General features: G+C 60.1%; 1 protein-coding gene across 21 annotated transcripts in view; it reads left to right on the forward strand.

Moving 5' to 3' along the window:
* KIF1A (kinesin family member 1A) overlaps positions 1–23,921 on the forward strand; it is a 124,016-nt gene that overhangs the window by 85,704 nt on the left and 14,391 nt on the right. For 6 of the 21 annotated variants that reach the window (XM_032761702.2, XM_032761740.2, XM_032761834.2 and 3 more), the window contains 11 exons: positions 2,116–2,234; positions 5,361–5,446; positions 6,515–6,653; positions 6,783–6,954; positions 7,175–7,265; positions 8,626–8,744; positions 9,707–9,762; positions 11,314–11,422; positions 12,330–12,396; positions 12,736–12,820; positions 15,691–15,796. In XM_032761702.2, the coding sequence (XP_032617593.1) occupies positions 2,116–2,234; positions 5,361–5,446; positions 6,515–6,653; positions 6,783–6,954; positions 7,175–7,265; positions 8,626–8,744; positions 9,707–9,762; positions 11,314–11,422; positions 12,330–12,396; positions 12,736–12,820; positions 15,691–15,796 (1,149 nt within the window). Of the gene's footprint in view, positions 1–2,115; positions 2,235–5,360; positions 5,447–6,514; positions 6,654–6,782; positions 6,955–7,174; positions 7,266–8,625; positions 8,745–9,706; positions 9,763–11,313; positions 11,423–12,329; positions 12,397–12,735; positions 12,821–15,690; positions 15,797–18,089; positions 18,117–23,754; positions 23,779–23,921 lie in introns of all 21 variants that reach the window. The other 15 variants (XM_032761657.2, XM_032761718.2, XM_032761731.2 and 12 more) reach the window with 3 other exon arrangements.

Below are 23,921 nucleotides of genomic sequence, written 5' to 3' on the forward strand. Positions count from 1 at the left end.
GAGCCCCGCAGCACGGGCTGTCCCGTCTGATCTCCTTATGTCTTCCCCACTGTGGTGCGCTAGCCATGGGGAAGAGTCATGCTGTCTGGTGGCCCAAGTCCTGGCTCTCCCCACCCCCACTCCTGGACGCCTTAGCTTTGTTCAGTTTGTAGCAGCCCCTTTTCCCAACCCCACTGTCAAGCAGAGACCCTCCTCCAGGAGCCCGGGGTGCCCTGGGGAGGGAAGGCATTGCCATCCCCCTCCAAGGGGATGCTGGTGAGTCCCTGTCTGCGGGGCACCCAGCAGGACTGTGGGGAGGGGCCCCGCCCTGTGGGCCTCAGCGTCCTCTTGTGACTAGGGCCAGGGTGAGCTTCCATGGGCGCTTCCAGACATAACCTGGGTGGGTGGCCCAGGGCAGTGGAGCCCCAGCCCCCACACCTAAGTCAGGCAGAGCCGCTTGCAGCCTTGTGGGTAACAGGTCCCTGACGGGCTCCATGGGTGTGGGGCACTCGATTCTCTGGGGGCATCTTCAGAGGGGGCTTTGTGCTGGGGAGAGGGCCCAAGAAGCCACCAGGGGCTTCCTTTACCCTAGGAGAGAGGCCTGAGGAGACTTTCAGGCCCCTGGAGGGCAGCAAGACCCTTTTCCTATTTCGAGCCTTGCCTGGGCCATTTTGCTGTGAGGGCATTGGTGAGGTCTCAGCTTAGCAGGGCCACTCAGAAAGCAAGGGAGGTTCCATGGGGATGTGTAAAGTCAGAATGAACGAGACAGCCAAGGGGAAGGTCCTGACACTGGGACGCTGGGGCATCTGAGGAGGCTTGAGGCAGCAGATGAGATGGAGGGTGGGCTTCTGCATTGGAAGCAGAGACACACGGGGCATCCATGGACCCATGGGCCACAAGGCTGAGCTTGACTGTGATGGGGAGGCAAGGCCTGGACGCCCAGGGCCATGTGGGGCATGGACACCCCTGCAAGGAGCTTGGGTGTCACCAAGGGCATGGGGGGATGTGTCTGACCGGTGCCTTAAGACCTTTCTGGCTGCTGTGGGGGCCATGGCAGGGTGGCTGGTGGTGATGGGGCAGTTGAGGGAGGCTTCTTGAAGACTTTTGAGGTGGAACTGATGGATTTGATGAGTAGGAGGGGCCACTGTGCTGCTGTTTTCTGACTTGCTGCTGCAGGAAGGTCGGGGGGTTAGGGTGTGGAAGGAGCAAGGTCAGGAGCCCACCTGAGAGAGGTGTTGGGTGTTCACAGCCTGCTGAGTCTCACTCAACCCCTCATCAGTGTCTGCTCTGGAATTGAGGGCCCCAGGCACGGCCCTTTCCCATGCCAGAGGTCATGGTGCTCAGAGCTGCACCTGCCTGGAGCAGGAAGCAGGGTATCCTTCCCCCTGGCTGGGTGGCGTGGGGTCTTCCAGGGTCCTCTCTGTCCTTCCAGCTGCCCACATATTGGTCAGCACAGGGAACGCAGCAGCTATCTGGCAACCGACTATAGGTGCTCGTGGTCTCTGCCTAGGCCGGTCCTGGGAAAGGGGGGTCTTGGTGCTCTGGGTCACTGACAGGGCAGGCTGGGCCGCACCGTGGCCCTGGGGGTGTCCTCAGGGCTCCATTCAGCACCTCCCTGGGCCCTGGGCTGGCCTTGGCCAACTCACCTTGGAGCTCCCATCTGCCGAGTTTCTGTTTGGGGAAGAGGTTCTGTGGGGTCCGTGAGCATCAGGGACCCCTGGGAAGTGGGCAGGAGGTAGAGCAATGCTGGCCATCAGTGCCAGTGTGAAAAGGGGGGCAGTGCAGTGTGGTCTGGGTCCTGGTCTGGCCCCCGTCCTCCTTGAAGCAGGCTGAAACCTCCCTCCTCGGCTGCTCCCTTCTCAGGCAGCCAGGTCCGGGCCCAACTGGGCTGTGCCTCTGCTCGCCGCAGCTCATTCCTCGTCCTCCTCTCTGTCCCTCCACCTCCTGTCTCCTCCGAGTGCCCACCCTGCCTGTCCCTGCCCGCTCTTGCTGTCCTGGCTCTGGCTGTCCTGTCCGGCGGCTTCCCTCTGCTTTGCAGCTCCGTGTTGTGTCGTGAGCCAGGCCATGCTGTTGCCGCTGCCATTCAGAACACGCGTGGAGGGGTGGCCCATGACCGCGGCCTCTGCTTCCCCCCAGGGCCTTCGTGTACCTGAGCAACCTGCTGTACCCCGTTCCCCTGGTGCACCGTGTGGCGATCGTCAGTGAGAAGGGCGAGGTGAAGGGCTTCCTCCGCGTGGCTGTCCAGGCCATCTCAGGTGCGTGTGGGCCGAAGGCCGTGTGTGGCATTGGAGCCCCTGGGGCTGGCTCTCACCTTTGCAGGCAGAGGCTTGGGCCCGAGAAGGGCCTTCTGGCATCATGTGGTGGTTAGTGGCAAGCTGGCCTCAGCTGGCCCTCCACTCTCCCTGGGGTCAACCTGAAGCTGTTTTTCCACCCTGTCCTGGGCTGGCGCCCCGGGCTGCTGCCCTGCAGTGGGCCCTGGCGGGGAAGCCCCTGCTGCCCATCTCTTGGCTCTGGATTCCCTGGGGTCAGCTGGGGGTGCCTTGGGGGCTGTGCAGGCTGAGCCCAGTGCCATCTGAGCCTGCTCTGGTTGGAGGTCTCCACCTTCCCATCAGGCAGCCCCATATGGACCCAAGACCACCTGGAACCCTCCCCTAGCCTGCTGCAGAGCAGGTGCTCTCTGTCAACACATCCCACCCACCCGGCTGTCTCTGCAGCCCCAGGAAAGGCTTGTGAGGCCCAGTGCCTGGCCCCTGGGCCCTGCTCAGGGCAGCCCTCCCTGGGGTGCTTCTGGTTCCCTGATGCACTCCCTGGTCTCTCAGTCACAGGCCTGTCCCACTCCACACTGGGCCTGAAGATGCAAGCCCCTCCCTTGTGGGAGGGGGAGACTGGTGCTGCTCAGCCTGCTCCTGATGGCCGGAGGCACCAGCACAGCCCTGGAGTGTCTGAGCCTTGGTTTGCTCACATGTAAACGGGATCTGTTGTAATGCTCCCCACCTGATAGGAATGTTGAAGGGTACTCGAGAACATAGATGTGAGAGAGCTTGGCTGCCTGGAAGCTGCAGTGCAATAGGCGGCTTGCGCGGTGAGGGAAGGTCCCACTCCCTTCCCTGCCCACCCTGGGCTCCTCCACCAAGGTCTCCCCTCACCAGGGACCACTCTTTTTCCTCTCAAAGGCCTTGGCTGCCTGGGCACCCAAGTAGTACAGACAGACAGACACACAGACAGGCAGATGGATGCAGAGAGGACGTGCATCCATGGCTGCAGGGGGGCTCCTGCCTGCCGGGCTGGGGCTGCTCAGAGCAGTGACCTAGAGCAGGCTGAGATGGCCATACCCCTGCCCGGATGGCAAGTCCCCCAACTGTGAGATGGCTTGTATTCTCCACCCTGAGATATCTCATATCCCCCGCAAGATGCAAGATGTCTGGTCCTCCCGGCCCTGCTATCCTGGCTGCCTTGGGCGATTTTAATCCCACCTAATTAATGAAGTTAATTTGACTCTAATGTTAAATTATCCTTAGCCCATAATTTCTTTTTCTTTTTCTTTTTTCTTTTCTTTTCTTTTTTTTTGGACAAAGTCTTGCTCTGTCACCAGGCTGGAGTGCAGTGGCTCGATCTTGGCTCACTGTGCAACCTCTGCCTCCCAGTTCAAGCAATTCTCCTGCCTCAGCCTGCCGAGTAGAGTAGCTGGGACTACAAGGGGCGCGCCATCATGCCCAGCTAATTTTTGTATTTTTAGTAGAGATGGGGTTTCACCATGTTGGCCAGGCTGCTCTCGAACTCCTGACATCAAGCAATCTGCCCATCTCTGCCTCCCAAAGTACTGGAATTTCAGGCGTGAGCCACCACGCCCGGCCAGCCACCCTGCCCAGCCTAGCCCGTAATTTCTAAATGCTGTTTAAAGCACCTCCCACTGGCCATGTCATTACTTGTCATCCAGTCACTGTGATACCACAGTGCTGAGAATTAGGGGGCCCAGCTGGGGAGTGAGGGAGAGCACCAGGGAAGGGCCCCAGCCCTGCTGCTGGAAGGTGGGGTGTTTACCGGGGCTGCAATGCTCAGGGAAGCTGGGAACACCTATCACCTCCCTCTGCCCTCCAGGAGGGGCCACTCCCACCTGGCCAGGTCCTCCCGATCCTGCCTTGTGGCAGCAGCTCCTACCCAGTGGTCAGGATGGCTGAGCAGAGCCATCCTGACCACTTCCTCCCACTGGCCCCCACCCTGACAGCCACTTCCTGAGAGTGGGGCTGCACCAGAGGCCGTGGGGCCGGCCCATGTCCTTGTGAGGGCAGCTGCTGTCCTGGTCTGCTCTTGGTCAGAGGGGTTCTCTGGGGTCCACGTGGAGGTTGCCCATTTCCCAAGCTCAATGCAAAGTTCAAGCTCAGTGCAAAGCTCTACCTCTGTCCTGCACCCTGTGAGGTTGAGAGGTACCCCCACCTCTCAGATGAGGGTCACCAGTTAGGAAGGCACAAAGCAGCTCTGAGCCCAGTTCTGTGTGCCCAGGTCCACAGCCCCTGCTATCCTAGGTCATATACTGGGAAACCAGGCTGGGACACTGCCTGGGAAGTGCTCCTATCCTGGGCTGGGTCGCCAAGCCTCCTGCCGGCTATCCTACAACTGCATCATTTTATGTTGGGTGACGCCTAATTGTCTCCCTGTCTAATGCCTGTGGTGGTGGAGAAGGGAACTTAGAAAAGGCACCAGCGCTTGCATTGGTGGTCTCAGAAGTCTCATCAGCCCTGCCCGTGACCCGGGCGAGGTCAGTTTGCTGTTCCCTCAGCACTGACTCCTCCATGAGCAGGCGCTGGCTGTCACAGACCATGGCAGGACAGAGCTCAGGGCTTCAGGCAGCGGGTCCACTGAGAGCTTTGAAGGCTGGGAGTGTGGGCGCATGCACCGGCAGGCCTGGGGAGTTGCATGGAGGGGCGGTTGGTGGCCCTCGAATGTCTAGGAAGGTGATAGGTGGTGGCTTCGCCCAGATGGTGGCAGTGGCACGTTGTGATTCTGGAGGTGGGACCAGCAGGGCTGGTGGGGTGGTCTCTGCACATGGGGATGGGGAGGGGCTACCCAGCTTCTGCTTGAGCACCTGGGAATGCGGGCAAGATTTGGTTTTGAAAATATAGACTTCGTGACTCCTATCAAAGTGGGCTGTGATGAGGCCGTGGCTGCTTTGGGGCCCCCGGGGCAGTACAGGCAGGTGGTCAGTGTGCCAGGACATGCCCTGGTTGTCACTGAGCCACAGGCGGCAGCTTCGGTCAGGGGCCTGTTGCCTGCTCTGTCTCCTGTGCCCTCACTTTGACTGCAGGGTGGCCCAGCCTGGCTCTGCGCACACCCACCTCAGGGGACAAGCTGGGCTCCAACCATTTGCTCCGTTTTTTCTGCAGCCGATGAAGAGGCCCCTGATTATGGCTCCGGCGTCCGCCAGTCGGGAACTGCTAAAATCTCCTTTGACGACCAGCATTTTGAAAAGGTACCAAGCTCCCTCCCAAGTCCCAGACCTGGAGGTGCCTGGCGCTCACTGGAGTCCTGTGCACTTTGCTTCTCTAACACCCCTGTCCCATCCCACGGGCCCTGAGTCCTCTTGGGGTTCTTCCCTTTGGTCCAGAGCACTGAGCCTGCCCCGTCTCTAAGCACACCATGCCCCTTTTCCCGGGTTTGCCCTGACCCCTGGATCTGCCCATCTCCCACCACGGCCGCTCCAGGGTCCAAGCCGGGGCGCAGAGCAGGTGGACAACATGAGCCTCCAGAACAGACACTGAGGTGCAACCCCTCCCACCCTGTCTCCCTTCTCTGGACCGGCTCTCCTGTGGGTCCCCACAGGACAACGCGTTCCCACTGCCCCCTTCGCCTGCTCCCTGCCTGCCCCCCAGTGAGAATGAGGGGGCCCCCTGAGGCTGCCTACCTGCGGTCCTCATGTGAAGGGCCGGCGCTGTGTCCACTGGCACCTGGACCACTCAGTCTCCTCTTCCGCTCTTGAGAGAGAGAGTGGTGGAGGAAGGTCCCCAAAGTGCACCCAGGCCATGCTCAGGTAGCTCCTGTCCCCACCTTCTTAGACTCACTTCTCACCCATGCCCACCTGGCCATGCTGTCACCTGGAACCTGGATGCCTTACTCCCTGAGCGAGGGTGGTCTGTCTGCCCAACGCCTTTTCTCTTGAAGGGACTGTCAGTAGTGGGGATGCCCAAGAAGGGAAGGGGAGAGAGCTAACCTGCTGGGCAAGGGGCCCTGGCGGGGGGGGGTCCGGCAGAACTGAAGACCAGAGCAAAGAGGCGGGTGGTGAGTTGTTTCCAGGACAGCTCAGACCTCACATAGCCATAGGCTATAGGATCCAAAGACACACATCCATAGCAGGGCAAACTGAGACCTGGGGAGGTGGGTGCCCCCCTATAAGGCAGGGGCAGGTCTGGTGTGTGGATTCATGGAGGCCCCAGCCCAGGCTCTGGGCGGCACGGCCCTCCCATGGGCCTGTGACAGGGTCTATGGTGCCCCTCCCCAGCCGGCTCCTGGCTCTCTCTGACTCTGGTCCCCCTCTGATCAGTTCCAGTCCGAGTCTTGCCCCGTGGTGGGGATGTCCCGCTCAGGAACCTCCCAGGAAGAGCTTCGCATCGTGGAGGGCCAGGGCCAGGGCACAGACGTGGGGCCCTCAGCTGACGAAGTCAACAACAACACCTGTTCAGGTGGGTCACCCACCCCAGCGGCCCAGGGCGTGGGGCATGCTGAGACCTGGTTCCTGAGCCCGGCCCAGGCCTGTGGCTGGAAGACAGTATGGTCTGGAGGTCCATGACTCTCTCCTTGACTCCCAGCAGCAGTGCCCCCAGAAGGCCTCCTCCTAGACAGCTCAGAGAAAGCTGCCCTGGACGGGCCCCTGGATGCTGCCCTGGACCACCTCCGCCTGGGCAGCACCTTCACCTTCCGTGTGACAGTCCTGCAGGCGTCCAGCATCTCTGCCGAATATGCTGACATCTTCTGCCAGTTCAAGTGAGCCCCTGCTGCCTTTGTGTCCCCGCGCTGTGCACGGACTCTGTGCCCAAGGCGCCCCTGCCTGGGCGCTGAGCAGAGAGCAGGCCATGTTGGTGCTGTGTTGGCCCAGCCCGCAGGCCCTGAATGCCCCAGCACCCTCATGTGAGGTGGGTTCCACCTGGTAAGGTCTTGTTCCAAGTCCCTCACCCCACACCAAAGCATCTCCTCTGCTTTGCAGCTTCATCCACCGCCACGATGAGGCCTTCTCCACGGAGCCCCTGAAGAACACAGGCAGAGGCCCCCCACTCGGCTTCTACCACGTCCAGAACGTACGTCCCTGGGCGCTTCTCCCCATCCCTGCCACTGACCCTCCCAGGGCCTCTCTGAGCATGGCTCATTCTCCCTCTTCTGAACACCAGTTGTGGGCCAGGACTGCCCTGAGCACCAGAAACTCCGGTTCCAGGCGGGATGTAGGAGCGATTTCTGGGCAGTGGGAGACCCTTGATGGGTTTACAACTGGGGGATGGGGGACACTCAGAGCCCCTGAGAGCTGCCCATGGTGAGCGTAGAGCTGATGGGGAGCCGGATGCAGGTGCAGTGGGGCCTGGGGTTTGTACTGAGGGCCGGGGTGCTCAGCCAGGGCAGCCCTGGCTTGGATATTGGGAATGGGAAGGAGGCAGGGTCACAGGGGCTGCAGGGTGCTGGCAACGTCCTGAGAGGTCTGGAAAACTCCAGGCAGGAGAGTGATGGCAGCCGGTCTGTTAGGATGATGGAGAGGAGGGGCCTTTAGGGCGGAGCAGCTCCTCCTCCAGGCAGGAGAACTGGGCTCCTGGGGCAGCAGGGGAAAGAGGTGCCTAACGGTGATAAGGAAAGCTACCAGGGAGCCAGGCCTTAAGTGCCAGGCCACAGGTGTGGATTTGGCAGGGCTGATAACCTGGAGACTCAGTGGGTTAGTTGGCTGGGACTTCTGTCACAAAGCACCATAGATGGGGGCATCTAAAACAACAGAAATGTGGCCTCCCACGGCTCTGGAGGCTGGAAGCCCGGGATGAAGGTGTGGGCAGGGTCGCCTCCTTCTTAGGCCTCTATCCTTGGCTTATAGAACAGCCGCCTCTTCCTTGTGTCTGTCCACATGGCCCTCCTCCTCTGCATGTGCCTGGGCCCAAACCCCCTTTTCATAGGGACAGCAGCCATGCTGGATTGGGACCTACTCTGATGACCTCTCTTTAACTCCATTTTCTCTGTAGAGGCCCTATCTCAGGATATACTCTCATTCTGAAGTCCTGGGGTTAGGACTTCAGCATACGAATTTGGTGAGGGGGACACGGTCCAACCCATAACTCTTGCTGAGTGGGGCAGGGCCTAAGAAGGGGCGTCCTGCAGAGGCCAGCGCTGCCCTTTGTCACCTTTCCCAGCTCTGTGTTCTGAAAGGGCAGCTAAGCCACGTGGCCCCTGTTCGTCCTGGGGAGAGAGGCCGAGGGACACACTCCAGAGTCTTTCTGGGGCGTGTGGTGGGAGGCGGGGCTGGGCTGAAGGGCCTAGAGGAGGCTGCTTCCCCTGAACAGAGGTGGACCCAGCTAGGGGTCCCAGATCTGGGCCTGAAGCGCTTAGCTCACTGATGTGACTCTCCTTCCCCATTGAATGTGGCCTGGCCGTGCCCTCCTGTCCTCCCACCTGCCCACCCACCAGATTGCAGTGGAGGTGACCAAGTCCTTCATTGAGTACATCAAGAGCCAGCCCATTGTGTTCGAGGTCTTTGGCCACTACCAGCAGCACCCGTTCCCGCCCCTCTGCAAGGACGTGTTCAGGTCAGCGCCATGGTTCGGGGGGTTCGGGGCTGCTGTCCTCAAAGCCCCTTCTCAGATCTTTTCATCCAGCTGTCTTGAGGCTGCAGAGCCTATGCACCCCCTGAAACCCACCTCCCCTGCCCATCCAGGAGGCCTTTTGCCCAGGGCTGGCAGGACTCAGAGAGCAATTAAGAACTCTGGGTCTGTCCGCAGCTTCTCTCCTTCAGGACTGCAGAGGGTTCCTTGTGAGCATTGCTTGACCTCCTGCTGGCCTGGGCAGTGTGTAGGGGCTGCCAGCTGTAGGATGCTGGGGTGGCCCCGGGGAGACCACTTCTGCTGCCCACTGAGGACCCCACGAAAGGGGCCCAGCTGTGCCACACCCTGGGGAAGCCTGGCCTAGCTCTCTCAGTCCATGCAGCCTCCTGAGGCCTGGAAAATGAGGGCTCAGAGAGACTTGCGGGGCTGGGGCATGAAGTCAGGACTTCCACTCAGGCCATCTCACCCAGACCCTAGAAGGTGGACAGGCGTGTTTACTCTGGGCCAAGCCGACCCCTCCTGGGCACCTCGAGTGCAGAGAGAAACGCAGACAGGCCTTGGGTGGGCCCTTGTCTTCCCATCTCCATCTCCCCTCAGCTGTCAGGCAGGACTGGGAGCTCAGGGGCCCTCCAGGGTGTCAGGGAAAGAGAAGGGCAACGAAGGCTTTGTTTTGGGGGTGCTTGTCTGTCCTCGGGAGTGCCTGAGGGACTCTGGACTGGGAGCCAGAGCTTGACCCTTGCCCTGGTTTCCTGTGGCCTCTGGGGTGGGATCTGGGGTCCCAAGGGTCCCTCCTCTTCCTCCCACCCAAGCTGGTGGGCGGCCTTGGAGAAGAGAGGGTGGGAGGGGACAGGGATGGGCACCTGGGGCCTGTAGCCCTTCTGTTTCCTTCTGACCCCTCCCACCCAGGGTTCCACAAACACCTCACACTGGTGCTTCTTTCTCCACAGCCCCCTGAGGCCCTCGCGCCGCCACTTCCCTCGGGTCATGCCACTGTCCAAGCCAGGTAGGAAGGGTCTCTTGAGCCGTCTCAGGGCAGTGAGCTCCCCTCACTGTGGGTGCTGTAGTGGGCTGGGCCCCCACAGTGGATGCTGTCCTCTGTGACCGGGCTGTGCCCTCCCAGGCACTCTGGGGCCACCCTGCGCCTGTCAGGCCTCACAGGGTCCCCATGGAGCAAGGGTCTGCCCTGTGCCCAGAGAGTAGCCTGGAGCTGGTGGCAGAGGTGTGGGGAGCTGAGGAAGGAAGGCAGCAAGAGGGTTGGGGGCTTTGAGGGGACTTCAGGCATCTCAGCTGAACACAGAGAGGTGGAGATTTGGGGGTGAAAGGCAATCTAGGAAGCTCCTTCATGGGGGTCCGAGGCTGGAGGTGGGAGCGAGAGTGTGGGGTCAGTCAGGGAGGAGTATTTGTCAGAGCTTTTGCCCAGAGCCTGGAGCCTCTGCCTGTGGGAACAGGTGGGTTGTGGAATAGCACTTGAGATTCACCGGCTTTTAGTTAAAAGAGTGGAGTTTATTTCCTGCAAGACCAAAACCCAGGGACATGGTTGGGGGAGAGCTGAAGACAGCCAGACTGAGGCCCAGCAGGTGTGGCTGAGTCTCTCACAGCCCAGAAACCCTCCTGAAGGAGGGAGTGTGGTCCCGGGCACCAGCGCCCCAGAGGGTAGGGGCCTGTGTGAGAAGCTGCTTCTGCAGCTGGTGGGTGGAGGCACTGGGTCTGCACACATGGTGACCAGGTGTCAGCCTCTTGTGCCTGCCTTGCAAGGACCCTGTCCTCAGAACCCCTGTAAGATGAAGGTTTGCAGGCTGAGGACACTGTGGGAGAACACCCTCCAGCTGCTGTGGAGCCGGTCCCTGGTCTGTACAGGCTTTGTGGCCTGCAGTGTGGGTTCCCTGAGATTCAGTCCTCTCCACAGCCCACAAGAAAGACCTGTAGATCCATATTTGTAGGAGAGGCAGAGGAGGGGACTTGCTAGAGGAGGACCTGCGTGATGGGTCTCAGAGAAGGGAGTGGTGGACAGAGGTGGGTGAAAGATGTGAGGACAGAGGCTGTTTGTCAGGAGCTGGACACGAGTGGAGGGCCAGTGGGAGCTGAAGGACGGGGACTCTCGGGCCAGGCCTGGGTGCTGGTGAAATGTGCTTGCACAGGTGTAGTAGGCTGTGGCCAAGGTGTGGTGTAGGCAATGGGCCTGGCAGCATGGCAGAGGGGCCCCGTGAGGGTTGTGGGGCTTTTGAACAAGGGTATCTGCGGCTGCCCTGTTGGTTTTTGGGGTCTTGACCACTGTCCTGCTCATGAGCTGTGCCCAGTGTGCATGGCCATGTGCCTCACCTAGCCGGGGCACAGAGAACGTGAGCGTCCATGTGACGTGCTGAGGCCACAGAGTGCCTGGGACTCGGTGTATCTTCGGAATGGCTGGGGTTGGCTGGTTTTCTCCCTTGAGGAGGGGGAGGTGTCCTCGCTGCCTCTGAGCCCCCTTGGCCCCGGCACCTCCTCCTTGAGTGTGCCCTTGGCACGTGATGGGTCAGGTCTCCCATCCACACATGCCTCCCTCCTGTCCCTACAGTGCCCGCCACCAAGCTCAGCACACTGACGCGGCCCTGTCCGGGGCCCTGCCACTGCAAGTACGACCTGCTGGTCTACTTCGAGATCTGTGAACTGGAGGCCAACGGCGAGTGAGTGCTGGTGCTGGGGCTCCCAGGGTGTGAGTGTGGGGAGGGGTGGGGCGGAGAGGGACGAGGACCTGAGTTGCCTGAGGGTTGCCAGCATCCAGAGTCGTTCTTCCAGCGGGTGTTCATTGCAGACCTCTTGTGGGCCCGGCCTCATCTAAGTCTTGGGAAGTAAAAGCAGACAAAGCTCCCCGCTGTCCTGGAGGAGCTGGCATGGGGGGCAGGGAGGTGCTGGACAGATAAGCACCTGAATTGGTGGCCCCACGGTCCTGAGCACTAGGACGGCAAACCAGGGTATGGGTCGGGGCGGGGCGGGGCGGCAGACGGCACTTACAAAGTGATCAAGGGACTTTTGAGGGAGGTGGGAGGGGATCCCTGAGGCCCTGGGGAGGCAGGTTCCAGGGCCCCAGTGCAGCGGCCAGTAGGGGTCTGCCTGGTGCCCTAGGGGCAGCTGGGAGCTGGGCTGTGGCTGGCAGCTCAGGGTGGGGCCTGGTGGAGACTCGAGTCCTTGCCCAGAGTGGGACAGGAGCCTTAGAGGTTGGAGCAGACGAGCCCATCTGCTGGGATTTCCTCTGGATCCTCTGGCCTTGGGTTGCGGATCTGCAGGGCATGAGGGGAAGCAGAGGACCCCTGAGAACTTACAAAGATCCAGCCCAGAGGGGCCAGGCCGTGCCATACCGTGTCTCCTTGTTGGACACCCTGCCAGTCCAGTGGGCAGGGCTGGGAGGTGATAGCCAAGGAGGCCTGGTGGGTTTCTGTGCTCAGCTGACGATGGTCTCCATGGATCAGGCCACTGATCTTCCCCAGAGGGAGTTGCTGACTTTTCCCTGTTTTTGCTACCGTCCACTGTGTCCTGTGCTGCAGGGCAGGGAGGAGGGGCTGGCTGCTCCTCACATGTGTCTCTCTCTTCCAGTTACATCCCAGCTGTGGTGGATCACCGTGGGGGCATGCCATGCATGGGGACCTTCCTCCTCCACCAGGTGTGAGCCCCTCCCTCCCCTACCTTGCCTGTGTCCCCTCCCCCACCCCCACCAGGTGTGAGCACCTCCCTCCCCAACCCTGCCTGTGTCCCCTCCCCAACCCCAACACCCCTACCTTGACTGTGTCCCCTCCCCCACCCCAACACCCCTACCCTTACTGTGTCCCATCCCCACTCCACCAGGTGTGAGCCCCTCCCTGCCCCTACCCTGCCTGTGCCCCCTCCCCTACCCCCACCAGGGGTGAGCCTCTCCCTACTCCTACCCTGCCTGTGTCCCCCTACCTCACCCCACATGGCCCCCTGAGCCGTCTGACCATATCCTCTCACCTGGCACTGGCAGGGCATCCAGCGACGGATTACGGTGACACTACTGCATGAGACAGGCAGCCATATCCGCTGGAAGGAAGTGCGCGAGCTGGTCGTGGGTGAGCACAGTGTGGGGGCTGCCTTGGGGGCTGGGGCCGAGCTGGTGGGAAGAGTACAGGCCCTGAGCTGGATGCTTAGCTTCTAACCACACCTCTGCGTCTGTTGCTGCGTGACCCTGGCCAAGTCACATAATCTCTCTGTGACTCACTTCCTCACCTGAAAAGGAGAGCCTTGGACCTGGGTGACGAGCTGCAAATTTCTATTTAATCAGTGTATTGGAGTTCTGGGGCTGCCATGACAAAATACCACAAACCAGGTAGCTTAAAACAGCAGACATTTATCATCTCACACTTCTGGAGGCCAGAAGTCCAAAATGAAGGTGCCGGCAAGAGGCGCTATCTCTCTGAAACCTGTTGGGGAAAATCCCTCCCTGCCTCTTCCAGCTCCTGGTGGTGGCTGGAATCTTGGGCGACCCCGGCCTGCAGACGCATCACTGCGTTTTCGCAGGCCTCTCCTGTCCTGTGTCTTCCTGTGGCCCTTTCTCCTGAGGACATCAGGCAGGTTGGATTAGAGGCCCATCCTGCTCCAGGGTTGACTGCATCTTTACTCAGCTGGATCACCTCTGCAAAGCCCTACTTCCAAATAAGGTCCCATTTGGAGGTCCTAGAGGTTAGGACTTCCACGTATATTTTTCGGGGACACAACTCTGCCCATAACCATCACCAAGGATCTTACACACTTTTCTTCCATAACCTCATGTTTTGAACTCGGGTCCGCCAAATGTTTGCTTTGCTAGGTGGAAAGAATTTGTCTTCTCAGTTTTCATTCAAGGAGGCAGACAGTCATCCGTTCAAGTGTGTCACTAGCATGAGGCCAGCCCAGCCCTGCCTTGCCCCAGACATTGCCATGGCCGGGCTGGATGACCGTTCAAAGTGACTTCCCTGGGGCTGGACCCGTCACCCTGTGTCCCAATGCAGGACTGTAGACAGGAGGTTCCGGGCATACCAGGATACATGCTTATGTTTTACAAGTTTTGTGTCTAATTTCACATGAATCAGAAAGTCATGGAACAAGCACCCAAACCCTCCTTTCAGAGGTTGTTTAGGACAAGCCTAAAAAGAGTGAATTGATTTCTAGGCAGAACGTAAGCAAATACACAGCTGGTTTATGGACCCAGCCACACGGTAGTTGAGGAATGATCCCGGGGGCAGCACTGCCCTCACATTCTGAGCCCTGGTCTCACTTCCCTCAAGGCAGACAGGAGAGAAGGAAGCGGGGGAGCTGGATCTGCATGGTTGAAAGGACGCATCCTTTGGGCCTGGGTCTGTCACCACTCAGTCCCCGCCTGCTCAGATCCACCTTCTGCCTACCTCCTTTCTAAAAAGGCCAACAGGAGCGTCTGTTTATGTGGGGTGGGGGGATCAGGGATGCTATTTAAAGGGATTTGGGGCGATATGGTATGAACCCCAATGCCCCCCTTCAGGCTAAGGGGTTTAGGCTCAGCCTCTCTGGGCTTCGTGACTGAGCAGCCCTTTGATTGGACTCAAGGCACAGAGCAGCCAAGTCACTTTCTGGGGAGCACCTAGCCTCTCTCCTGCTCCTCACGTGGGACCCAATCTCACTGTTCACAGCCTTCTCTGAGCTCAGCATCCCTCCCAAGAGGGCCATGGGACTTTCCAGCCCTGTGAGTTGGACAGGACTGTGGGCACGGGGTCAGTGAAAGGGATGAAAGTCAAGGAGAGACCCTGGGTGTCCATGAGCAGTGGGTGGGTGCGCCATTTGAGGCAGGGGAGGGAGTCAAGGTGCAGACAACAGAGGGTTAGGACCCCAGCCCAACCCCTGGTACTCTGTCCAGACCAGCGGGCTCATGGGTGTCAGTTTTGTGGGCCAGGTACTTGGTCAGACTCAGAGCAGGCTGAACACTGCTTAAGTGCAGGCTCTGAGGGCTGAGAGCGGCTGCGCTCCCCTCCCCGAGGGCTGAGAGTGGCTCTGCCCAGGCAGCAATCCCTGCAGCTGAGCCTCTTTCCCGCCATGGGCACTGCCCAGCATGGACCCAGAGGGCCCTGGCGTGGGGAAGAGCACTTTGCTGGGATCCATCTGCCTCCTCCCAGGACCTAAGTGCTGCAAGGTCATGGGTCAGAGTTCCAGCAATGGGATGGGGCAGGCCCAGTGTGCACCCGTCAACACAAAATCCTAGCGTGTCCTGGGTTTTATCTTGTCCATGTGTGGCGGAGGAGAGGGAAGGCTGTCGTTCCTTCCTGGCTCAACAAATAAAATGTACATGTTTGAATGAGCAGAACTGTCACTGTCTGGCCAAGAAATTAGTAGGTGAAGCCACTAGACAGTTTTCCTGCCTGATAACGGCTCTGGTTTCTTTCACAGAGACAGACAGACACCCCCCATGCATGCAACTTAGCGGGCTCTCCTGGAAATGCCCCTTGTAAGAAGAGGTTTTATGGCACAGATAGTGTTCTCTCCTCTCCCTTCCCATCTCTCCCCTCCTCTGCTCTCCTTTCCCTCCCTCCCTTTCTCCCTCCCTCCCTCCCTTTCCTTGTTATTATCATTATTTTTAGGTGTAAGAAGAAGTAGGAACATTCCTCCTCTGTGTCTTGCTTAGCCTTCCTTTTCCCGCAGTCGGGAAGGCCTGTGGTTTCCAGGCTAAGCACCTGCATTTGTCAGTGTGTGTGCACGGGGGTGTTCATTGTTGCCCAGAGACAGACAAGAAAGACCGTGGAGCAGTAACTGCACATGGCACCTGGGTCGCTGAGAACCCTGCAGGGCCTCCCTGTTCCCCCAGCACTGCCTTTGACAGATGCTCTAGTGACCATTTGGGGAGCTGGCTTGCTGACAGGACCCCCACCCGAGGCAGCCCGCCAGGGTCCCACCTGCCCCCTGGGAAGTGACCTGTGGCCCGTTGCCTTTTCTGCAGGCCGCATCCGAAACACTCCAGAGACCGACGAGTCCCTGATCGACCCCAACATCTTGTCTCTCAACATCCTGTCTTCCGGATACATCCACCCAGCCCAAGATGACCGGTGAGTCCGAGACTCCCTGGAGACAGGGCCCAGGGCATGTTCCCAGCCAGCCTGCCAGGCCCTCGGCCAACCCAGCACAGGGTCCAGCCACACAAGGTGACCCGCTCAATGCTCTCCCGGCCCTCCCTTCTGGCACCTGCAGGAGCTGTGCGGTGAGGGGCTGGTGGCCTCTGCATCCCCGGCTCCTCGTTTGTGCACCTCGTTGCTGGTTCAGGCATCCCCATGCCCATTTGTTCATTACCAAGCAGAGGGGCCAGCGCAGGGGTTGGAAGATGAGCTGAGTTCTGTCCTCGGGAGTTTTGTGGTTGGGTGGTGCGAGGACAAGTGGCTGTATATCCAAGGACCATGCTGCTGTGGATGAGTCAGTGGCCTCTGGCAGGCGTCCTGGGGCTAGAGGTGGAGCAGCTGGGGTGGGCGCCCACAGGCACTGGTTGGCACAGGCCCCTCATCACCAGGCTGCTCCTTCCTACACTCCTTGCATGGCCAAGACCCCACAGTCTGGGCAGTCCCAGCCCGACTGCATTTGGGCTGGGGTTTTGGCGCTCTGGGATGTCTGTGGCAGCCCTATCAGGGTCTGCTGGGGTTAGGGGATGGGAGAGGGAGGCAGCCCCTGCGGTTGGCCTGGGCAGGTGGCTCAGCACTGCGTGGGTGGGGACGTCCCGTGGGCTCCACTGCGTCCCAGACGCTGTCTTCCAGGGGCTTGGGGAAAGTGAGACGGGGGCTCCAGTGTCCAGTCCTGGTTGCTCCCTGGGGGCTCAACCTGACTCACAATGCACAAGCCCAGAGTGGACCCTCAGAGCTGGAGCCGCAGGTGTCTCCATGGCTGTGTTTGTAGGAAAATGTCTTTGAGGGCCTCCCTGCAAGGAGGGTCAGGGTCATAAGGAAGGAGGATCCTGGGGGGCGTCATCTCCTATTTTTCTGACTTGGGTCCACACAGAGCTTTGGTTTCATCAGAAACACCCAGAAAGTGGTCTATCGGAGCTTAGCACTGCAGTAATGAGGGCACTGCAGGGGCAGCCAGGGCAGGGGGCAGCTGGATAGTCAGGGTGGACACAGCGCTGAACAGTAGGGGGTGGGGGTTGGTGGATGCAGCTCTGGTCCCAGCCCTGCCTGTGGCATTCCAGAGGGAACTTGCCCTGCACTCATGTCCACAGGAGGGTAGAGAATTTGGGGGTGTTCTATGTGGAGGTGGCACCATGACGGGGGAACACGTCTGGGAGAGGGGGAGGTGAGGCAGACCAGGTGTGATGGGCCGGGGCTTGGGACTTCCTCGTGCCTTGCTTCTCCTGCCGCCATGAGAACGCTCCCTGGTGAGGCGTGGAGAAGGCCTGGAGCCCCCAGCACAGGCACTGCCTGCAGAGTGTGGGCTGCTGTGCCTGGGCCATGGGGGACCAGGAATTGGAGTGGGGGGTGGGGCCCAGAAGGGCAGGTCTGCCATGTGAGACATGCTTTAGAGCCTGGGAGATGACCTCATTACCTTATTTTTCTGACCTCTGACCCTCCCTCAGCCCAGGCAGCTCCTGGGGTGGGGTGGGCAGGGGCTGCAGCCCCCCAACCCCACCTGTTATCTCCCTGCACAGAGGGCTGAGTTTCTGAGGTCTTCCTCAGAAGACCAGCTGCCATGGGTGACATAGGAAGGAGCGGCTCATGGCTGGACCTCAGGCCACCCTGTTCCTGGATGCCTGAGAACCTATAACTGAAGGGGCTTCGGCCCCACACCCTGAGGACTGTGAGACATGAGGCCGGTCCCAGGGTGCCTCTGGGGTTGATGTAGCCCTGTGCTGGGGTCAACGCCCTGGGTCTGAGAAAGGAGGAAGGCACGTTGCGTCGGCGTGGCCTCCCCGAAGCGGCTTTTGGCCCTCGCTTGGCTCCTGCCCGTGCTGGCAGCTCCCACCCCCAGCCCTGCCCTGGAGCAGTCTTGGGGACCGTCCTCTGCTGGCACCCCCAGGCAGGCACCGTCCTATGGCTTGGCTGACCAGGCCAGTGGGCCTTCCTGTGCCATGGACGGTGCTGGTGTCCTCAGCCCCGTGACGGGCCGGGCTGCTCCAAGGCCTCTCTCCCTGACATGCAGAGGCTCAGGAGCCCCAGCTTCTGGCTCCGGCCTGGGGCCTCGGCCTTCCATGCGCTTTGCCACGGCCTTGCCTCCCGCCCGCTCCCAGGCCCCGCGCTTTGCAGCCTCCCCGGCTCAGAGTGGGCCTGTGGCCACAGGCCGCTTCCCTCTGCCTGTCCCCCTGCCCCGCTCCCGCTGCACTGCCCGGCCCTCACTAACCGTGTGATTGTTTGTGTTTTGCAGGCAGTTTCTTGATTCGGACATACCTAGGTATCATCTGTGACCCTTGGTTTCATTTCAGCCTCTTCTTTCCTCCCTGCTCCTCCCCTGACTGCCCCCCACGCCCCTGAGAAGTTAACTTCCAGCTTCCTGGACTCCTCACACACGTGCTCACATGTCCTCCTGTTCCTCCCGTCTTCTTTCTTTTTATTCTCTTGGAATCTTGGTTTGATTTCTTTATTGCTTTCCCACCCTGTCCTCTTGGCTGAGTCCCTTCTTCCCCCACTCCTGATTTTGGCTGCTTTGTAGTTTCCTGCTCCCTAGTAGACACTGGCTGGCCTCCTGCTCCTCCTGCCCCAGCCTTGCCCGCCCCGCGCCACACCCTGCCCTGTGGATGGGCTCGGTGTCCCGCACGCTGCTGGCTGGCCCGCTGCCCTTGGCTGCACCACCCTGTGAGGACCAGCCCCGCTCCCCTCTCCCTGCAAGGGGCCGTAGCAGGCAGAGCCGTGAGCACAGGGGATGGGGAAGGGCAGACAGGAGCCAGCCCAGGAGACCCTCACGCTCCGGCACATTCCACAGCCTCTCGTGAGTCCCTCGCCTGGCCAGGCCAGGAGGAGGGACGGCAGCTCCAGCCACGCTCCTCTGGCCATGGCCACTGAGCATCCTTTTGTGGAAGTGGCGGGTGGTGAATTCATGAGGAGATCAGAGACTCCCAGACTCAGGTTGTCCAGCAGGTGGCTCCCTTTTCCCCGGCTGCAGTGAGGCCCCTGCCCATGCCAGCCTGGGGCAGGGAGTCGGCGAGACCTTGGGGATGGAGGGCCTCCAAGTCCCTAATCCAGACACTGGTGAGAACTCGAGTCCGTTCCGAATGGAAGGTCAAGGCTGCCTGCTCCTGGGTCCCTGCATGACTGTGGCCAGCATCACGGCAGTTATCCTGTGGGGTGGCGTTTGTGAAGTGAACTGAGCAGCAGAAGGCCTTTCAGACCAACGTTGGGCCTTTAAGCCCTGTAGCTGGGAGGTGCGAGGCCGCTCCTGGCACAGAGCCCCAGGGCAGTGGGGCCAGCACTTTCTGAGGTCACATCCTTGTCAGGTCATGTTGCAATGGGTCAGGACAGATGATTGACAACTGTGGCAGAGGGACTGTGGCCAGGAGAAGACTCTGCCCAGGGGTGGCAGGGCCAGAGTCCCCGTTGGCATGGTCCCTTGAGCACGCACACACACACCTCTTTCCATGAACAGATCTTTTCCAAAGACTACCACACCAGCTCTCCCTGGGGACCTGGATGCAGCAGAGACCCTGTCAAGGGACCCCTGTGATGGTGGCTGCGCTGAGGAGGGAGCACAGCCTTGCAGGGCCTGAGTAGGGGCCTCCCTCTCCCTGCAGTGAGTCCAGTGGGCTTGCAGGAGGAGGAGACAGCATCATGCTAGCTGGTCCTGGAGTCAGCTGGCCTGCCTCTGGGAGTTTCCCCATGCTCAGAAACATCTGGGTCTGGGGAGCCCATCAGCTTGGGCTCTAATTTAGGAGCGGTTTTCTGGGCATTGCTGTGCCATTGGTAGGGCCGCAACATTCACCCACGCACTCATTCATCTTTCACGTGTGACTAAGACACTCATGTGAGCCACATGCTGTGGGATTAAAGGCAAAATCAGGAAAAGTCTGTCCAGGTGGGTCGGAGCCTGGCCAGGAAGCTCATTCACCCTCTCATCCCTCCCTCATCCCCTCATCCCTCCCTCATTCCTCGTCATCCCCTCATCTCTCCCTCATCCCTCCCTCATCCCCTCATCCCTCCCTCATCCCCTCATCCCTCCCTCATTCCCCCCATCCCTCCCTCATCCCTCCCTCATCCCCCTTCCCTTTTCCTCCTTTCCTTTCCTTCCCTCCTCCCTCCTTATCCTCCTCAATTCCCCTCCTCCCCATCCTCCTGTCCCTCCTCCTCCTCATCCTTCCTCACATCCCTCCTCCTATCCTCCTCCCCCATCCCTCCTCATACCCCATCCCTCCTTTTTCCTCATCCTCCTCATCATCCTCATCTTCTCCCCTCCTTCCTCATCCCTCCTCCTCTTCATCCTCCTTCTCCCCATTCTCCTATTTCCTCCCTCATCCTCATCCTCCTCCTTCAAGCCTCATGCCTCATCCCTTATCCCTCATCCCTTCCTCTTCCTCTTCCCCTCCCCCTTCCTCATCCTTCCTCCTCTTTCCTTTTCCCTCATTCATCCCTTACCCCCCAATCCCTATAGCAGACACTAACCAAGCAGGCTGTGTCCTGGCCCTGTGGCACAGCAGTGATGGGGACTGCTGGCCCTGGTTCTGGAGCCAGAGTCCAGCAATGGTGTCAGCCAGGGCAAGGGGGACTGTGGGGGTCTTCCCAGTGGGGAGGGCTCACCAGGAAAGAGTGAGCTCGCCTGAGCTGGGGGCACAAAAGGAACCCCTGAGCAGAGGTGGAGGGGTGAGTGGAAAAGGCAGCTTCCGGTCAGGGCCGAGCCCCTGACCTGCACTGCCTCTGAGGCCAGATCTGGTCTAGGATTCTCCTTCTCTGAGGATGGCAACCTCCAGGGCCATGCTGTCCGGTGGCGGTGGTGGGGAGCAGTGACATGCTGGTTGTCTCCCAGCTGGCACGACTTCAGGGGTGGCGCGCGGTCGGGGTGCCAGCTCTGGCTGGGTCAGCGGCTACAGCTCAACGCTGCTGGTGGAGCCCAGGCCAGAGCCGCATCCGATGTTGCTCAGAGTCCGTGCATTCCTCAAGCCTGTGGGGACAGGATGCAGCTCTCTCCAGCTGCGCCCCCACCCCCTCCCTGCCTCTGTTCAGTCTGTGCCTGGCATCTGGCATGCCCACCATCCTAGCCCCTATGTCTAAGTCCTTGGTGGGCTTTGAAATCCAGCTGCAATGGACCCTCCTCCAGGTGCCTTCCTGACTCCGCCCACCTTCTCACTAGCCTGGCTGTAAAATCTCTCCTGTCTCTCTGTGGATCTACTGCAGATTTGCCCCCAGGCCAGGTTTTAAGCTCTCAAGGGCAACGTCAGCCTTCCCAGCTGTACATTTCCCGACAGGACAGAGCCCAGGGGCAGGGCCCAGTCAGGCCAGGAGGGAGCCTGCAGCTGCCCTCAGGGGGCTAGGAGGGTGGGGTCAGCACTGACCAGGACTCAGGCTGGAGGTGGAGAGGCTACAGAGCAGGCTTAGGCTGCGGCCCTCAGGGGTGCCTGGGCCAGCCTCCTCCAGTTGGCTGGGCCCTGTGCGAATGCTGCATCCAGCTTTCATCCCAGAGACAGACGGGCTGCCTGGGTTCTCTGCTCCATTCTTGGGCTGCTTGGTGGGTGGTACCACATGACTGCGTTGTGTCACATCCAGAGCCTGTGAACCATATCCGTGAGGTTGGGGTTCAAGCACAATCCCCTGCTCCTTAGCTGTGTGTTCACATCGGATCAAGTCTCCTGCTGGGATCATGTTCCCTTCGGGCAAGGAGGGTCAGCCCTGGCTGCCATCTGTGGCCTCAGCCTGTTAGATCACCTCCCTGGAGAACCTGGGCCTCCACATCCGGGCTGCATGTTTCCTCTTGTGATGATTCTGAGGGTTTGGCAGCTGTCACATGGGATAGAGTGAGGGGGGCTTCGGGGGACAGGCCCTGGAGCAACCTTGTGCCCGCTTCTGGAGTGGGGGTCCTGGAGTGGTCTCCAAGGCCCTCCCAGCCCACATCCTCCAGTTTTTGCCATGGCAGGGTGATCTTGGCCACCTCTCAGCCTCCCTGGGTCTTGGTTTCCTGCTGTATGATCATGGGGCACCCATCAGTGGTTCCCATGCTGTGCCCTGCAAGCCCGGTGGGCCCCAGCTGGCAGTGTGGGTCCCATGTGAGTCCTGTGCGGGTGAGCTGCTACTCTGCCAGCCTGCTCCTCCCCGATCCACCAGCCGTTGTCCCCTCTAATCTCACTTAGGATCTGGGTAAGACCTGTCCTCCCTTTGTAGAGGCTTGAGGGGCATAGGGGGACTAGGGAGTGTTGCCAGGGACCCTCCTGGCCCAAGATTCCAGGGTCTACTGCCCGTGAACAGGTGGAGCCAGGCAGGATGTGGGTCAAGGGTTGGTTGAGAGGCGTTTAGGGTGCAGCTCCCCTGGGCAGAGTGGGAGGCCTCTGGGGCTGACCAGCAGTTTGGAAATGACCCAGGGGGAGCACCATGGCTGTGCCCATGTCAGACCCTGGTCGGGCTAGCCATCATGGCACCTAGGGGAGGGGACAGTGGTCTGGAAAGGACCCATCCCTGCTGTGCACACAGTCCTATAAGGCCCCCTCCCACCATTCTCCCCAGCTCACAGGTGAGACTCCACCACAGTCAGGTTCTCAGAGATTCTAGTCCACTGGGGTCCGAGCAGGGCAAAGCCACATACTACCTGAACTGAGAAATTCTCTGCTAGGACCCCCAAGGGGGCTGTTGTGGGCCTCATGTGGAAGTGGGTTCATGTTCTACTTACAACCCCAGGCCTGGCTCCAGCAGAGTCCACTTGCTCCTAAGGAGCAGCCCCTGGCTGGGCCTTGGGGTCCTACCTGCCTCACTGGGCTCTTTCCTTTGCTGTGTCCCACTCAGGGGCCAAGGAGCCCCAGGATGGGGCAGGGACGTGGTTCCTGATGAATGAGGAGTGCCTGGGCTGGGAGGACCTGGTGCTTTCTGAAGGGCGCACAGAAGGGAGTAGGTGCTGATGCTGGGAAAGACCTGCTGGTTCTGATCCTGGGGCCCAGGGGTGAGGGGAAGGTGGGCTGTGTCTGCACACACAGAGATAGAAGAGAAGGAAGGGGAAGAGAAGCAAGCTGAGGCCCTTTAGGGACTTTGGAAGCAGAAAACAGAGGGTCCAGCACAGGACCGAATGCTTGGGCCCAGCAGGAGAGACAGGGCTGGTGGGACCTGCAGGCTGGGTCTTACGCAGCGCATAGAAGTAATGAGGATGCTAGAGTGTCCTAGATAGTGACATGTGCCAGATAGTTACACTGACGTGTACCAGATAGTGTGATGATGATGTGTACCAGACAGCGATGCTGACGTGCACCAGACAGTGATGCTGACGTGTACCAGATAGTGATGCTGATGTGTACCAGATAGTAGTGCTGATGTGTACCAGATAGTAGTGCTGATGTGTACCAGCTCCAGGCTCTGTTCTCATCGCACTCAAGTATTAGCTCATTTAATCTGCAAGACATCTTGAGGTAGGGGCAATTACTGCCCCATGGTACTTGCAAGGAAATGGGGCACAGGGCTGTTGGTGACATCCTGAGGCCACGTAGCTGTGAAGTGGCTCTGTGGCATTCCAGCAGTCTGAGGCACTTGTTCCAGGCCAGGCTGCAGTGGCTCCAGCCCTGGCCTGCGGGCCTGACCCTCCACAGGATCCCGCAATGTTCTAGGAGAGGAGCAAATCCCTCCAGGCCTTTCTCCTGGCTCCTGGGCATCCACCTGGTCCAGCTGAGGACAGATGCAAGGCTCTCACTGCAGACCCCGGGGAAGGGGGTGTCTGCAGGGCCAGGGCCAGGGGCTCCACGTGGGGCTTGCACCCCAGCCCTGTGTGCAGCAAGAGCCTGGGGGCTGTGAGATCCGGCGTGCACCTGCCGAGCTCCTCAGTTTTCTGCCCTGGGCCTTGTGCCGGTGCTTGTTCTGACATGTCCATTTCTTCTGTATGTGTACGTGTGTGTCCTGGCTGCCTCCACCTTTAGCGTTTCATTGGGAAATGACACTAGGTACAGCTCACTTTTCTCTTCCGCCCTTGCTTGGTCTGTCCTCTTCTGCTCTTCCGAGTTCCTTTCTCCTCAGCGTCTGCCTGCTTCTACGCCCTTTCTCTGACCACCCGCTGTCCTCACTTTCCCGGGATTGCTCCTCGGTG

The sequence above is a fragment of the Hylobates moloch genome, unplaced genomic scaffold (assembly GCF_009828535.3).
Source record: "Hylobates moloch isolate HMO894 unplaced genomic scaffold, HMol_V3 SCAFFOLD_1, whole genome shotgun sequence".
NCBI lineage: Eukaryota > Metazoa > Chordata > Mammalia > Primates > Hylobatidae > Hylobates > Hylobates moloch.